Genomic DNA, 16859 nt, shown 5'->3' on the forward strand with positions numbered 1-16859 from the left:
TGCCTTCAGCTCAGGTCATGATCCCAGAGTCCTGGATCGGGCCCCCTGCTCAGCAGGGAGTCTGCTTCTCCCTCTGACCCTCCCCCGTCTCATGCTCTCTCTTTCACTCTCTCTCTCTCAAATATATAAATAAAATAAAACAAAAAAAGTGAGCTTCAATGCCCACTGCTCCATGTTCTCAGGAAAAGTAGAAGGCAAGATCAGGTTTAGAGTGAGGAGTCTGCTTTCTAGAGATCTCTCCCTGTGCCTCATCAAAACATTTCATAGGGGTGTCCAATCCTGACCATCAGGAGCTCTCTCCTTTGCCTCTTCCCTGCATCCTCTGCCAATTTATTCTCTTATATTCATAATCCCCTGAGTATTTTTGCATTATCATCTAGCTTCCCAGCTACTGCTTCTCACAAAGAAAAAAAGGCAGAAAATGGGGAAGAGGGGAGGACAGGGTGGGCTTTGAGTATTATGGAGAAGTCATAAAGGGGAATGGCAGAGCGTATGTACCAAAGACAAGACAGTGAATGAGAACAATGGTTGGGGGCCCAGCCGGAGACGAGGAATTTGTAAGGTTCCAAACCCCCATTTGCAGCTTTCTTCACATGTGCAGGTGCACAAGAACTCAGAGATGTGTAGTTGTTGTGGGACTGAGCTAAATCACTGCTCTAGGACTGTGACAATGGAAATGGTCCTTATCAGTGCTGTCCAATAGGGTGGTCTCTAGTCACTTGTGGCTGTTGAGTACTAAAATTTTGGCTACTGCTGTTGAAGAATGGAAATTTTAATTTCTTTTATTATTTTTTTAAGTATTATTTGCCAGAGAGAGAGAGAAAAAGCAAGAGCGCACAAGCAAGGGGAACAGCAGGCAGAGGGAGAAGCAGGCTCCCCACCAAGCAAGGAGCCCGATGTGGGACTTGAACCTAGGACCCTGGGATCATGCATGGTCTGAGCCAAAGGCAGACAGATGCTCTGAGCCACCCAGGCATCCCTGAACTTTTCATTTCATTTTAACTAAATCTGAATAGCCACATGTGGCTAGTGGCTCCCCTTTTGGACAGCACCAATATAGAATTAGGGGGTTTGTAGAGTTCACATGGAGAAGACCTCCGCAAAGTGGAGTGCTAATGATCCCATTAGCGCTTCGACTCAATTCCTAGTGGAGATGGTGAATGGACTGGTAAACAGGAGAAAATGGAGGGGCAAGAATTTCCTGTGTTAATCTTTAGTTAAAAAAAAAAATCATGTCCAAATTTGTTTTTAAGGCGAGAACGTCAGTATTCTGTATGTAGTGGTGAAGATTCTCCCGGGTCTTGCGAAGTCCTGTATTTCTCCCTGGGTAGTCCTGATCAGCTCATGGTTTACAAGGGGAAATGCATTGGTGAGTAAACTAGCTAAATTGATTTAAGCTATTCTAGCAACAGAAGTTAAATCATGAAGGAGTAAGGTGGGACGGACACTGCATTGTCTGATGCAGGGAGAACTATTAAGTCCATGAGTGGTTGTAGTTCCCGTGGCCTGAGGACCAGAATGAGAAAGTGCTCGGTTTCCCCTTCTGTGAGATGGAAATAAAAACCTAAGCCCTTGGAAATACCGTTAGCATAAAGATAATTTAACATTTGTCCTTATTCTCATTAGTCAAGCTTTTGGAAACCAAAATGGTTGACATTGCCAATAGAATGTGTGTAATGAAATGAGTTCTAATGCCTGTAATCTCTAATGACCAAGTCTAATTTTCTTATGTTGATATTCATCTGAATAGCATTTTCCTGCTTGGCATTCCCGACCAGGAAAAGCACTTTGTTTTCTGTATGTCTTACTCAGCAATTTTGTCTCCTCATGGCTATTTGGAGTAAAGCTGGTTTAGCAATTTGTGTTTTGAATTGTTTATGTCAAAATCAGGTTTTCAGTATCTACCTCTTTTGTATGTGTAAATGTACGTCTTTTATCAGCCACACAGATACATCTGCTAGTTGGTGTAGGGATCACTTGCATATAGTGAATTGGACAATTTAATTTTCAGCCCGTGACTGTTCTTACCAAAGCTAACAGCCAAATTATCTAAATTGAATTTACTTTCTTTTGGTGTCCTTTTCCTGTCTCCTTTAAGGAGATACAGATTGGCAGGGGCGTTGCCAGGGAGCAGGCAGCAGATAAGAGGGAAACTGAATATTTGAATAGTCCGTGAACCATTCAGTTAATCTTGGTTGATGGAAAGCAGCCCGAACGGTACAGGACCGTGTGTACAGAGTGTGCCGTATGCAGACAAAGCAGCCATTCGAACAGCCTCACAACCTTGAACCTGAGACTGTCCTTGACTCAGAGAAACTTCAGACTCCCAAATTGGCAACCTAAAACTCAATGGTTTCAATAATATGGGGAAACCAGGAAGGCAAATTAATCCAGCTGCTTATTACCTTTGCTCGGTCTCTTATTCCCACTGGTATGCGTTAGATCGATTTACCTAAGTTAGTGCGCTCCTTAGGGGACACATTGGCAGTTGGAACATTTTTAATAAAACCATCAAGTAAATTACTTATTTTGCTTTCTCGCAACAGGTCTGAATTTTTTAAATATGTACTCCTATTCTACAAAATGTTTTTGTAAAAGATGAAATCATTAACATTTGTTTTTCAACTCAGAGCTGTCATAGAAGCAGAGAAGGCTGATGGGTGAAACATGTAGACCATTGGTGCAAATGATCATTCGCACATAATAGAGTCTCAATCAGAAATCTCCTGGGAACATACTTCCTTCAGTCTCATCGCAGTGTGTTCTTTTGTCCCTTTTATTACCGCTTCACAAAAAAGTGACAAGAGGAGGTTGGTGATAACAAAATGACAATACCAAAAAACCTTGCAGTCAGCAATTAGGAGACCCCCACCGGGTTCCAATTAAGGAGACACATATTGCAAGACCTTGTACTGTGTAATGTGCACATTTAATTAGGCTTTCTGTAAATAACATCACATTCCATCCCATAAACATTAAAATCAGGTGTCTCCACGTGTGTACTGCGTAGACCCCCACCTTCCACAGGTGGAATTGGGTTGACAAATTTTCACATATGAAGGTTTTTTCCCCTTAGGCTAAGAATGTCAGGAATTATTTATAACTAGCATGAGATCATTTGCATTAAAATTTCTTATATTGCCAACATTTCTATGAGGCTAAAAACTGCTATTCAGTTAAAAAGTCTGTGAGCTGGTTCAGCCACATTCCCCCAACATCTTTTGTACTCCAGCTGTCTTATAAATATGGGTTACGTTTCATTTTTAAATGAAAAAAATGTTACTTGTTTTAGAACTTTTTTTGTTATGAAGACAGTGTAGCAACGTGGAAAACAATTATTTATATACTAAGAGAAAAAGACCAAGTCCTGTATAACAGTGGTTCTCAGTTGGGGGCGGTTTTGTCCCCTGGGGGGTGTTTGTGGATGTCCGGAAATATTTTCCGTGTGTAAGACCAGGGTAGGGGTGCTGCTGGCACCTAGTGGGTAGAGACCAGAGGTGCTGCCAGATATCCTACAGTGGACAAGACAGCCCTTCTCAACAAAACATTTTAGTCTAAATTGTCCCTAGCATCAAGGGTGAGAAACGCTGTTATATATGCTATGAGCTGGTAAATTAGAATAAAAGTAGAGGGATCTGGAAGAGAAATAAAAGAACGATATCGTGGGTGATACTTTTCTCCATTTCTAATTTTTTGGTCATTTCTATCCTAGTCTTTAATGAAAATTGGTGTTAAAGAACTTTTGCTCTCCCAGGTACAAGTGGAAACCATATGCCCATCACTGAATGAATGTGTTGGCCTTTTTAGCTTCAAACTGAAACGGTCATTTCTGGTTCCTTCCCCCAGAACCATTGGGCAGTTTGTATTTGGTGAGCATACTGAAATTTTGGAGTCAGGAGATCATTGATCTATTCAGATTTCCAGATTATTTATTAAAACTTGTTTTTAATACTCATCTACGTGGATGGAAAGATCTTGATGGAGTGGTCCCATTTCCAAATTCCTTTCATCACAGTGGTTGGTATTTAGCTCCATGAGGGTGGGCAGCGTCATCAGAAGTGAGCCAGTTATGGAAGGAACATCGTGAAATAGAGGAAAACACTGATCTGAGACTAAAACCTCATGGTCAATTATTGTCCCTTTGTAAAAATTAATACTTAATGGTTCAGAATATGTTGTTAAATACTAAAAAATTTGGTTACAAAAGAGTATGTATTACATCCAGTCGTATTTTTTATAGGTAGCATATGGTATCCACTGTTGAATGAATGCATGAAGATACAGACCCTCTTTCTTTACCCCCACAGAAAATAGACCAGTGAGATTTCATCACATTTTCTTTAAATGTGCAGGCAGTGATGAGCCCCTTGGAAAGTTAGTTTACAATGCTTTGGAAACGGCCACTGGCAGCTTTGTCTTGTTGCACGAGTGGGTCCTTCAGTGGCAGAAGAAAATGGGTCCGTTCCTCACCAGTCAAGAAAAGGAGAAGATCGATAAGTGCAAAAAGCAGGTGGGTATCCAAGGTGGCCCCTGAGCAGAGCCCCTATCTTGAACTTGACAAGATGACAGGACAAAAGAGCTGTGCATTTGCCTGGCTAGCAAAGATGATCCAGAATGGTAGGAGATCTGTTTAACCGGAGGGATGGTGGGGGGCCCCTCCCCTTTCCAGAGTTTTCTCAGCCCCTTGCTGCTCCTTTCATAACACTCACAAAACATGGTCAGACTTTGTTGTGTGCACCGCCTTTCTCTGCCTCTCTTGTGACATGAATAGCTGTCCCCAGCTGGGGCTGGATATACTTCATTCTCATGTTTTCTGTAATCTTTTGGAATCTTTGCATCAGAACTGAATTTTAGGGGACTGGACAGTTTTTTGTTTGTTTTTTTAAAGATTTTTATTTATTTATTTGACAGATCGCAAGTAGGTGGAGAGGCAGGCAGAGAGGAAAGCAGGCTCCCCACTGAGCAGAGAGCTTAATGCAGGGCTCTATCCTAGGACCCTGGGATCATGACCTGCGCCGAAGGCAGAGGCTTTAACCCACTGAGCCACCCAGATGCCCCAGGACTGGACAGTTTTAACGTTAATTTATAATTCTGAGTTTAAGAAGAACATTGAACATTGCATATCACACAGTGACATCATAAAGAGGTTACAAACAGTAGGAAAGCACTGTGTTTAGAAATGTGTATTTATGATAGAAAAACTGGAAGTAAATACACTGAAATCATAATGGTTGTCTTTGGGTAGTGACTGTATAGGTCATTTGTGGTTTTTTTTTCCGTTTGTGTTAGTACTTACACAATCTTAAAAAGATTGATGCTGATGCTTTATAATCAGGAAAGGCTTTTCTTAAGATCTTTTTTATTATTTTTAAGTAATCTGTATACCCAACATGGGGCTTAAACCCATACAACCCTGAAATCTAGAGCTTCATGCTGTGGCAACTGAGCCAGTCAGGTACCCCATCAGGAAAGGTTTTTAAAAAAATTTTTTTTTTTTTTTGTTTTTTTGTTTTTTGTTGTTTTTTACCTTGTTTTGGTTTGGTGTTTTGTTTTTGTTTTTTGCTGGCCTTACAGCAAGAGAAATTGCTTTTAAAAGCTGTTGACACAAGCCCCTGGGTGACTCTGTGGGTTAAGCGTCTGACACTTAAATCTCAGGTCTTGATCTCAGGGTCTTGGGTTCAAGCCCCATATTAGGCTTCATGCTGGGCATGGAGCCTACTTAAAAAAAAACAGAGAAAAATGATCAATTTTGGGGTGTCCGGGTGGCTGAGTTGGCTAAGCGTCTGCCTTTAGTTTAGCTCACAATCCCAGGATCTTGGGAAGGAGCCCGGCATTGGGCTCGTTGCTCAGTGGGGAGCCTGTTTCTCCCTCTCTCTTGGGAAGGAGACTGGCATCAGGCTCCCTGCTCAGTCGGGAGCCTCTTCTCCCTCTTACTCTGTACCTCCCCCTGCTTATGTTCTCTCGCACTTTTTCTTTCTCTGTCAAATAAATAGGTAAAATCTTAAAAAAAAAAAAAAAAAAGCTGTTCATCAATTTTATAGTACTTTTGTATGCTAGATTTTGAGATCACAGTAGTAGAGAATTAAATTGCTTTCATCTTTACGAGCCATTAGGTTGGCCTTATAATTTAGGGGGGGATACAGTTCAGAACATATTCCTTCTCCTTTGAAAGTACATTTTCTATTAAATATTTTACCTTTTTTTTTTTTTTTTAAGATTTTATTTATTTTTTGACAGCGAGAGAGGGAATACAAGCAGGGGGAGTGGGAGAGGGAGAAGCAGGCTCCCCACTGAGCAGGGAGCCTGATGCAGGGCTCAATCCTAGGACCCTGTTCCAACTGAGCCAGCCAGATGCCCTTAAATATTTTACTTTTGAAATGAAATACCAGTTAATGCTGATCAATGCAGTATTATTTGGTGATGTTTTTCCTCATCAGATTCAAGGGGCAGAAACGGAATTCAGTTCACTGGTAAAATTGAGCCATCCAAATGTCGTACGCTACTTTGCAATGAATCTCAAAGAGCAAGATGACTCCATCGTAGTGGACATTTTATCGGAGCATGTGAATGGGGTCTCCCTCGCCGCACACCTGAGCCACTCCGGCCCCATCCCCGTGCATCAGCTCCGCAGGTACACAGCTCAGCTCTTGTCGGGCCTTGAGTATTTGCACAGTAATGACGTGGTGCACAAGGATCTGCGTGCATCAAATGTGCTGGTGGACGCAGACGGCAATGTCAAGGTTACGGACTACAGCATTTCTAAGCGCCTAGCAGACATTTGCAAGGAGGACGTGTTTGAACAAAGCCGAGTTAGTTTTAGTGACAGTGCCTTACCTTATAAAACGGGCAAGAAAGGGGATGTTTGGTGTCTTGGTCTTCTGCTGCTCTTCCTCAGCCAAGGACAAGAATGTGGAGAGTACCCCGTGACCATCCCTCATGACTTACCAGCTGACTTTCGAGATTTTCTAAAGAAGTGAGTATCCTTGAGAGTCTCCCTAATTGCACTTTATTCCTGAACTTTTTAAAAATTTTTTATTTATTTGAGAGAGAGCAGGTGCATGAGCAGGGGGAGGGGCAGAGGGAGAGGAACAAACCAATTCCATGCTCAGAGTGGAGCCTGCAGCTGGGCTTGATCCCAGGACCCCAAGATCATGACCTAAGACCGAGGCAGATGCTTAACTGTCTGAGCCACCCAGGCGCCCCTACTCTGGAACTTGTAATTGTGCTTAAATGTGCTCAGCATCTAAGTGATGTGTTCAAGCTTAAAAGTGAGGAACAGGATTGAAGTTTATTCTTCATTCTTCCAACCCTTTCTCTGCCATGTAGGTTCTGATTTCTTGCGACTGGCTGACCATTTTCATTTCCTTCACTTGCACATCTCCTAAATTCCCCTGGGCTTAGTAGTAGCTTTTCAGACTCCTTCTGGGGAGTGCCTGGTAAATCTAGGAAGTTAACAGGGATTGCTACAGGGAGAAATACCCCAGGTACTCCAAACCAAAGACCCTCTCCGTCTACCTTACCTGCTGGGTCCTTGTCCAAAGATAAGGCCTCCTATCTAAAAACAGCTCTAGGAGAATCACCGTTCTGCCCCTTGTTCTTCTAAACCATTCTTGATTAGCCATGTCTCCTTCAGCCAGCTGATAGAATGCAGTGACTTCCAAGCACCAGCCGTAGGACTTTCGACACCTGTAAATTCCAGGTGCACATTTCATTACAGAGCCACGTCTGACTGCTTTGAGAGACTCCTTACTGAAGCGTTCACGTGGGGCCTAAAGTTTTTGTCCAGGTCCTTCCCTTCAGTGCTTTCCTGCTTAGCCCTGCCTCTCAGCTCTGTCCAAGCCAGACCTTGGTTCTCTGTTTCTCTGTTAAAGAAGAAGTAAGATCCTTCAGTGTGGGTTTTTCCAGGCACTGCCCTGGACCAGCCTTCCTGCGGAAGGTGAGCTGGACTGGTTTCTTCCCTTCCCAGTGCTCGTGTCTTCTTTCTCACTTTCTTTTTCCCAGCCATTCACTTTTATCCACTTCTACATCTCTTTTACCCTTTACATTGTTTTTCCTATTCCCAGCCGTCCCAAATGCCACTTGACCTGAGCCAGAGTGTTATTTGCTGTCCCTCATGACTTATTACAGAAGTAGTTGCACTTCTGTTTAAATAAGATAGTTTCTGTGTAAAATAAAAGTAGACGTGATGTACATACAGTCGTGGCAAGAGGGCAACTTTGATTCTTTTTTTTTTTTTTTAAAGATTTTATTTATTTATTTGAGAGAGAGACAGTGAGAGAGAGCATGAGCGAGAAGGTCAGAGAGAAAGAAGCAGACTCCCCATGGAGCTGGGAGCCCGATGCGGGACTCGATCCCGGGACTCCAGGATCATGACCTGAGCCGAAGGCAGTCGTCCAACCAACTGAGCCACCCAGGCATCCCGCAACTTTGATTCTTTTATACTGTGTTCTCTCCTTTAAGTATATAAATGTCTTAAGATTTCTAAGGAAATCTCTTGCATTTAGGAGAAATTGAAAAAGAACTTTAAAAATATTTATTTAGGGGCGCCTGAGTGACTCAGTCATTAAGTGTCTGCCTGCGGCTTAGGTGGTGATCTCGGGGTCCTGGGATCACGCCCCGCATCAGGCTCTCTGCTCAGCGGGAAGCCTGCTTCTTCCTCTCCCACTCCCCATGCTTGTGTTTCCTCTCCTGCTGTGTCTCTGTCAAATAAATGAGAAAAGTGTTTAAAAAAATTTTTTTTATTTAAATGCACCCCAAGGATGAAGTTGACTAAAAGGAAACCAATAGAAATAAGGTAATAGAACCAAAGATAGACTCATTTCATTCTTCAGAATTTCACCTTTGGCTTTTTTTTTTTTTTTGGTTGGCTTGGAAACTTGAGGCCAATAAAAACCTCAGTGCTTCTATTTTTTTATTTTCTTTTTTTAAGTTTTTATTTAAATTCCAGTTAACAGGGACGCCTGGGTGGCTCAGTTGGTTGAGCGGCTGCCTTCGGCTCGGGTCATGATTCCGGGTCCTGGGATCGAGTCCCACATCGGGCTCCTTGCTCGGCGGGGAGCCTGCTTCTCCCTCTGCCTCTGCCTGCCTCTCTGTCAGCCTGTGCTCGCTCGTTCTCTCTCCCTCTGTCCCTGACAAATAAATAAAATCTTAAAAAAAAAAAAAAAATTCCAGTTAACATATAGTGTAGTATTATCTTCAGGTATAGAACTTAGTGATTCATCACACTTATAATACCCAGTGGTTGTCACAAGTACCTCCTTAATACCCTTCACCCATGTAGCCCATCTCCCACGCACCTCCCACCAACCCTCAATTTTTTCTCTATATGCTGTTCTTAGTAACATTTTGCAATTGACACAACTGAGACACAGAACTTAATGACTGACTTTGTTAAAGCTCTTAAAACAATTGTCTCTTTTTGCGTTAATGAGGTGAATTTTGGAACTCACCTGAGGACCAGGGCTAGTTGCCCAGAGAGCTGACAGAGAACCAACCCATTACTAGAGCGGTTGAACTTCCAGTCCCTCTTCCCGACCTATGAGGTGGAGAGAAGGGCTGGACATTGAATCGATCACCAGTGGCCAATAATGTCTTCAGTCATGCCTATATAATGAAGCCTCCATAAAAACCCCTCCAGAGGGACGCCTGGGTGGCTCAGTTGGTTGGGTGGCTGCCTTCCGCTCAGGTCATGATCCCGGCGACCTGGGACCGAGTCCCGCATTGGGCTCCTTGCTCGGCAGGGAGCCTGCTTCGCCCTCTGCCTCTGCCTGCCACTCTGTCTGCCTGTGCTTGCTCTCTCTCTCTCTCTGACTAATAAATAAGTGGAATCCTTAAAAAACAACAACAACAAAAAAAAAAACCCTCCAGAAGGCTGGGGTTTGGAGAGCTTCTGGTTGGTGAACACAGAGGCACTGCCTTTCTTCTGTCTGGCTGTTCCTGAGCCATATATCCTTCCATAAGAAACTGGTACTCTGGTAAATAAAATGTTCCTCCGAGTTCCATGAAGCACTCTAGCAGACCAGTTGAGCCCAAGGAGGAGGGGGTTGTTGGAATCTCCAGTCTCTAGCTGGTTGGTTGAAAGCAAGGTTGTGATTGGCATCTGCAAGGGGTTGAGGGTCAGTCCTAAGGGACTGAGCCCTCAAGTTGGGGGTCTGATGCTATCTCCAGGTAGATTGTGTCAGATTGAGTTGAATTGTAGGACACCCAACTGACGTTGAAGGATTGCTTGGTGGTTTGGTGGTTCCCCCCCCACCACCACAGCCCTCCAACATGGAATTGTGTACAGAACTTTTGCATGATCAAATGAAAAAAGCAAGTTGAGGATAATATAAGATGATGTAGTTTAAAAAAAAAAAAGATATCCACAAAGCAATTCTGTTATTTTTTATAAGATTGTGTTAAATGCATAGAAAAAAGTCTGGAATGACAAGACATGAGAGGAGAGGAATTGGAGAGAGATGGGGGTTTATCATTATCAGTAATATTTTAATATTTGCACAGAGAAGGTTTTTTGTTTTACTGATGGAATTAAAATTAATCTTAAATTTTGGGGGGGGGCCATATCTTACACAAATGCTTTTACTGTGGTCTTTTCCATTTCAAGGTATGAAATTAGGAGTGCTTTGCAGTTTTAACTGCCATCGCTTTATAGGTGATAAGTACAGAATTCACAGTGATAGTTGGTTCTTTGAAATACCCTATTAATAATTAGGGTCAGGTGCTACCGAGTGGCGCTACTTAGGTCATTGTCATAAGAGACAAACAGTTTAGGTTAGTTAGAACAGTGGTTCCCAGACTTTAGCTTGGATTGAAACCACCTGGACACCTTGGTAAAGCACAGATTACTGCCCCAACCACCAGAGTTGCTGATTTTCTAGGATAGGTTTGGAATAGAATTTGTAAGAAATTTCCAGGTCATACTGGTACTGATGCTCCTGGTCAGGGACACCACCTTGAGAACCACTGGGTTAAAGGTATGGCTTGTCTTCATTAGACGGCAAAAGTAATTTAATAGAATAACAAATAAGTTTCAAGGAATGAGAATGAAAAGAAGTATATGATAAAATGTGGGGCTTTTTAAATTAGTCCTTAATTGTTACCAAGTTACATCATATCATGATGTAAAGTTTCTCATATTGGGGCCCAAACCTGTATCAGCCATCAGATTTTCTTTTCTTTTGGAAAGCTTTGTATTTCACTGGTCCCTGGAGAGGCTTAATGTAGGATGGGAAGTCATTACACTATTCAGTGGGTGTGCAAATTCGTAACTTGTGCTGTGTTTTTTTTTTTTTTAAGGTTTTATTTATTTATTTGACAGAGATCACAAATAGGCAGAGAGGCAGGCAGAGAGAGAGGGGGAAGCAAGCTCCCTGCCAGGCAGAGAGCCCGGTATGGGGCTTGATCCCAGGACCCTGAGATCATGACCCAAGCTGAAGGCAGAGGCTTAACCCACTGAGCCACACAGGTGCCCCTATAATTTGGGCTGTCTTAAACCTGTTAAAAAAAACCTGTTCCACAAGGTAAGTCTTCCTGCTTCTAAAGACTATATATTTTTTGATGCCCCACTTACCCCCAGTGGTCAGCATGTATTAGCTTAGGAGTGCATTTTGGTCTGTAAGCAACAGGTGTTCTCTAATGTATACTTAACCTTAAAATAAACCTATAAATCAAAAAATAAACCCTTGGATTAACGAATCCAGTGATTATTTTCTGTGTCGCTGAGATACTCTCTGCCCTCTCACTGAGGTGTGTGTGCTTGGACGACAAGGAGAGATGGAGTGCCCAGCAGCTGTTGAAACACAGCTTTATCAATCCTCAGCCAAAAATGTCTTTGTTGGAACAAAGTCCTGAAGGTGAGTCTGTTACCGCTCTTTTCGTGAATGCCTGTTTGACCTAAATTATTTAGAAAGTATGCAGAAACCTAAGACTGGAACGGACTGCCCGGATCATTTATTTTAACTATTTTATGCCGAGCTGTACATAAATCCATTCATTGAATGTGTACTGTGTGCATGGAACCGTTTTTGCCATCCTGGTTTCCAGCCTTGACCATTGGATTATCCGTCGGATTGTCAGTTGGGATAGCTCTCTCGGTGTTGGGTACCCTTCGTGTCCTGTTACCTTCCTGCCATGGAACTAGATTTTCCTGTTGCAACTCACAGTACAGATTAAGGAACCCCAGTAGAGCTGGTTGGGTTCTGGCTCTCCCGTGCAGTCATTCCCTTACTGGAGGTCTCATTCAGCACCTACTGTATGTTCTACCTCCTTGAAGAAGAACTGGGTGAAGAAAAGGCTTGAAGGGTCCACACCGGGTGGGAGGTCCCCGTTCCAACTACAGGTTGGGTTACCTCCTTCCAGCCCTGGCTTTGTTGTTGACCTCTTGCTATTTTTCTCATGCCTTGTTGCCTCTTGTTTTATCTCAGATTCTGGAGGACAGGATTATGTTGAGACTGTTATTCCTAGGAAGCAGCTACCCAGCGCAGCATTCTTCACTGAGACCCAGAGACAGTTCTCCCGGTATTTCATTGAGTTTGAAGAACTACAGCTTCTCGGCAAAGGAGCCTTTGGAGCTGTCATCAAGGTGAGCTACAGAGTTGTGCCCGGGCCCTTTCGAGCTCCCTTCTCCGTTCCCTTTCTGCAGACTCAGAGCTCTCTCTTGAGCATGGGGAGAGACATACATAGGATCATTTGAAACCACAATCCTCATCACCTTCGAAGAGTTAAAGGCTTTACTTCGAGTCCCAGTGGACACGTGACCAACACATCATCTCCTCCCCCCTTGCTCGAGGCAGCACATTAACGTGAAAACCCCACGATTACACTGCGGCTTCAAGTGGAGCCAAGCCCTCCGTGTGAAAACCATCTTTCTGTGCTTTGGTTCAGAAAGCAAATTGTCCTTTTTGTCCCATTTGCTTTCAGAGGTGCTGTAGATAAAAGGGCTGCGAGGTTAGAGCTAGGGTGGACCTCACTGGGAAATGGCCCCAGATGGTCTCAGCGGCTTTTATTTTCCATCTGTTACTGAGAAAGAAAACGAGTGGTGCATTATGAGGGCGTGCTGTCATTAGGTCTTCCCTTCTGCTTTCTGGTCTCTTCGGGTGAGTTATGATTACCTGCCCCTTGAGAAAGAGATTTCAGCTGTTCTTGTGTAATTTTAAGTATTTTGACCTCAGGAGGTCCAGGCTAATCATGTATTATTAAATCCATATAAGACATGTTACCTTTCACAGAATAAAATGGCCCACCATCAAGAGGGCATATGCCTGTTTGGGATTTGAGAGTGTTATTAGGGAGAGTTAGTGGGATTATTGTGGAAGTCCTTTTACAGCAACCCCCCCCCCCAATAAAAAGGTTTTCTATGGTAATCAGGTACAAAAAGACAATCTTAAGTTTGCCGAGAGGAAGTTAGAGGATTTTGGAAAATTTTCAACTTTCTTCATGAAAGTATAGACATTATTGTTAGATGGCTAAAGAGACCTACTGTGGGCAGATAGTCCTGATTGGGGCATCCCAGTGCTGTACAGGGGAGTGGGTGACTGATGTGTATGTTATTGCTTTAACTCACGTCATAATTTTGATCAAGTCCTTTAACTTGTTTGTGTTTTCATCCTTGAATGTGAGACAGTGTCAAACTCCATTTCCTTACAAGTACTTAAAAATAATGAGAATACTCATATAATAAAAACATCTAGTAATTTAAGCCCCTAAATTCTTCTGTGGTTTTTCCCTCTGAGAGGCCACAGCCCTCACACTCCCATCTCTCTTTCTGGGTTAGGGTAGGGCATTTCTGTTCAGTCATCTGGCATTGCATGAGCACTTGGTCCCATTATGGTTCAGGCACCTTTCCACTGTAATCAGTGAATCCCTGGGACTTTGCAGTGTAGTGAGCTCCACACCCCAGTCTGTGACTCCAGGCCTTCATGATGTGTTCTGAGACTCAAGGTCAAAGGCAATGTCAAGACTTCCCACTATTTCCTACTCGATTAATGATGTAGCAGAAAAAGAACACAGGGCCATAGCTTTTTGGAGCACATTCCATATTTCAGGTTCTGTGCCAGATGGCTCACAAACCTTGTCTTTCAGTTTCGTGACATTGTTACGAAATAACTATTATCCTCATTTTTCCAATGAGGTTACTGACCTTCAAAGAAGTTACATAATTTGTATGAGGTTACATCCATGCAATAAGAGAGGAAACCAGCATCCAGACCTCTATCTGTTCTACTCAAAAGCATATTTCTTACCATTGTTCCCACACAATGGTAATCTGAAACTCAATTTTATAGTACTCCCTTCTCATTCTAATCAGAACCTATGAGAATGATGCTTTATTTTGTATTTTATAATCAACTAGTTGCTCCCTTTGCACATGGGAGTTGTTGCTTTTTATCACCTCAGTTGACCTGCACCTTGGGTCCGGAATGTTCTGTTGAACAAAATTTGGTAAAAGTTAACTTCAGTCAACCCAGTGGAATCCTGTGACTGCCCAAGAAAAAGTGTCTCTAATGCAGAATGTGGAGACTTTGAAATTCTCTTGTCTTTATGTTTTGCGTTCTTTTTTTTTTTTTTTAATTTTATTTATTTATTTGACAAACAGAGATCACAAGTAGGCAGGCAGGGAGAGAGAGGAGGAAGCAGGCTCTCTGCGGAGCAGAGAGCCCGACGTGGGGCTCGATCCCAGGACCCCAGGATCATGACCTGAGCTGAAGGCAGAGGCTTTAACCCACTGAGCCACCCAGGCGCCCCATGTTTTATGTTCTTAATCACGTTGTTCTGGTCTTAAAACATACCATCAGTCATAAATTTTTTTTTAAGATTTATTTTATTTTATTTATTAGAGAGAGCATGAGAGGGGAAAGGTCAGAGGGAGAAGCAGACTCCCCGCTGAGCAGGGAGCCAGATGCGGGACTCAATCCCAGGACTCTAGGATCACAATCCGGGCCGAGGGTAGTCACCTAACCAACTGAGCCACCCAGGTGCCCCAGTTAGTATATTTTTAAAGATTTATTTATTTGACATAGAGGGAGACACAGCATAAGTAGGAGGGGCAGAAGGAGAGGGAGAGAGAGAATCTGAAGCAGATTCCCTGCTGAGCACGGAGCCCCACAAAGGGCCCGAGCTCACAACCCTGAGATCATGACCTGAGTGGAAACCGAAAGTCCTCACTTAAGGAACTGTACCACCCAGGTGCCCCCAAAATAAGTAGTATTTTTTAAAAATATTTTGCTTATTTATTTGACAGAGACACAGTGAGAGAGAGAGAACACAAGCAGGGGAAGTGGGAGAGGGAGAAGCAGGCTTCCTGCTGAGTAAGGAGTCCTATGTGGGGTTGGATCCCACGGCCCTGGAATCATGACCTAGCCAAAGGCGGACACTTAATCTACTGAGCCACCCAGGTGCCCTTTCCAGGTTCTAATTAAGCTAAATATACACGTTGTTTGGGGTGAGATGTTTTCTAGGGATTTCGGCAGTCAAGACTTTTTTGTTCAGCTTAAGAGGTTGAAATATGTGGCTCTCTACTGTAGTAGCTGTTGCTTCTCCCTGAGAACTCAGGGCTCCCCAGGGAGGGCTTGGGGTCATGGGCTACAAATACCAGTCTGTGAGGCTCACAGCACCTGGTTCCTTCCTCTCCCACGCTCCACGGCAGGTGCAGAACAAGCTGGACGGCTGCTGCTACGCGGTGAAGCGCATCCCCATCAACCCGGCCAGCAGGCACTTCCGCAGGATCAAGGGCGAGGTGACACTGCTGTCGCGCCTGCATCATGAGAACATCGTGCGCTACTACAATGCCTGGATCGAGAGATATGAGCGGCCGGTGGGCTCGGGGATGCTGCCCCTGGACTCGGACTCGGACTCACGGCCCCAAGCACGGGATGCGCCAGATCCGTCCCAGCAGCCAGCGTGCGGTGGCGGCCCTGATGGCTCGGGCAGCGTGGAATCGGCCACGCCCCCGCCCATCCTCAGCTCGGTGGAGTGGAGCACGTCAGGCGAGCGCTCGGCCAGCGCCCGCTTCCCCGCCGCCGGCCCGGGCTCCAGCAGCGACGAGGAGGAAGACGACGATGAGGAGGACGACGAGGACGAGCACGAGGGTGTCTTCCGGCAACCCTTCCTGTAAGAACACCCATGGGAGCGCCAGGCCCACGCCCCGGGAGAGGGGATTCAGTTAGAAACCCAGGCCGTCACCCTGTTGAAGTGCAGAATTGTGTGTTTAGAGGGGAACCAGATTCAATCCAAAGGTTTTATTCCCTGTCGGTGTCTTCAAAAGTGCTCTAAAACCCAAGCCCCGAAAAAAGAACAAATAGAAATTCCTTTCAATACTTCATCTTCTTAGTACCATTGGCAGCAAGTTTTTAAGAGAGCATTCTTTTGGATAGGGGCTTCCAACTCCGGGATATTTAAAAACTAACCCGGAAGCTTGACATAGGGCCACCTACGGTTCTGACAAGTCAGGAATTGTGATCCTAAAAGTTTGTGCATCTCAGAAGACACCCTGATCCGTCTTGTTTTTCCTGATTTGATTTCATTCTGTCCAGTGAGATACAATCATGACTCTTAGCTGTGGAATTCTAACAGAGAATTTGATTTCTTTAGTATTTCTCTGTTTCTCTTTTTAAGACCTGCTTCAGATTCTGACAGTGATATCATCTTTGAAGATGAGAACAGTAAGAGTCAGAATCAGGTAAATATATAAACAGAAATTACACCATTTTATCAGGGGTGGGCATGTAAGAAAACTAGTGCTTGGTGTTAAAAACCCTGGGTGGAACAGTAAAGCCTCAGTCTAATAGGCAGATATAGAAACTATCAATTTTAAAACATGATAGTTTAATTTATTATTCATAGGCCTTATATTGTCCACATAA

At 43.8% G+C, this 16859-nt stretch overlaps 1 protein-coding gene across 1 annotated transcript in view; it reads left to right on the forward strand.

Annotated features, from left to right (window-relative positions):
- Positions 1–16859, forward strand: part of LOC111161858 (eukaryotic translation initiation factor 2 alpha kinase 4) — a 108354-nt gene that overhangs the window by 37696 nt on the left and 53799 nt on the right. The window contains exons 7-13 of the mRNA XM_022525879.1: positions 1254–1369; positions 4353–4510; positions 6438–6973; positions 11746–11852; positions 12423–12580; positions 15644–16107; positions 16612–16675. Coding sequence (XP_022381587.1) covers positions 1254–1369; positions 4353–4510; positions 6438–6973; positions 11746–11852; positions 12423–12580; positions 15644–16107; positions 16612–16675 — 1603 coding nt within the window. The remainder of the gene's footprint in view (positions 1–1253; positions 1370–4352; positions 4511–6437; positions 6974–11745; positions 11853–12422; positions 12581–15643; positions 16108–16611; positions 16676–16859) is intronic.

This window comes from Enhydra lutris, unplaced genomic scaffold (genome assembly GCF_002288905.1).
Source record: "Enhydra lutris kenyoni isolate GAN:26980312 unplaced genomic scaffold, ASM228890v2 scaffoldscaffold4, whole genome shotgun sequence".
Classification (NCBI taxonomy): Eukaryota; Metazoa; Chordata; class Mammalia; order Carnivora; family Mustelidae; genus Enhydra; species Enhydra lutris.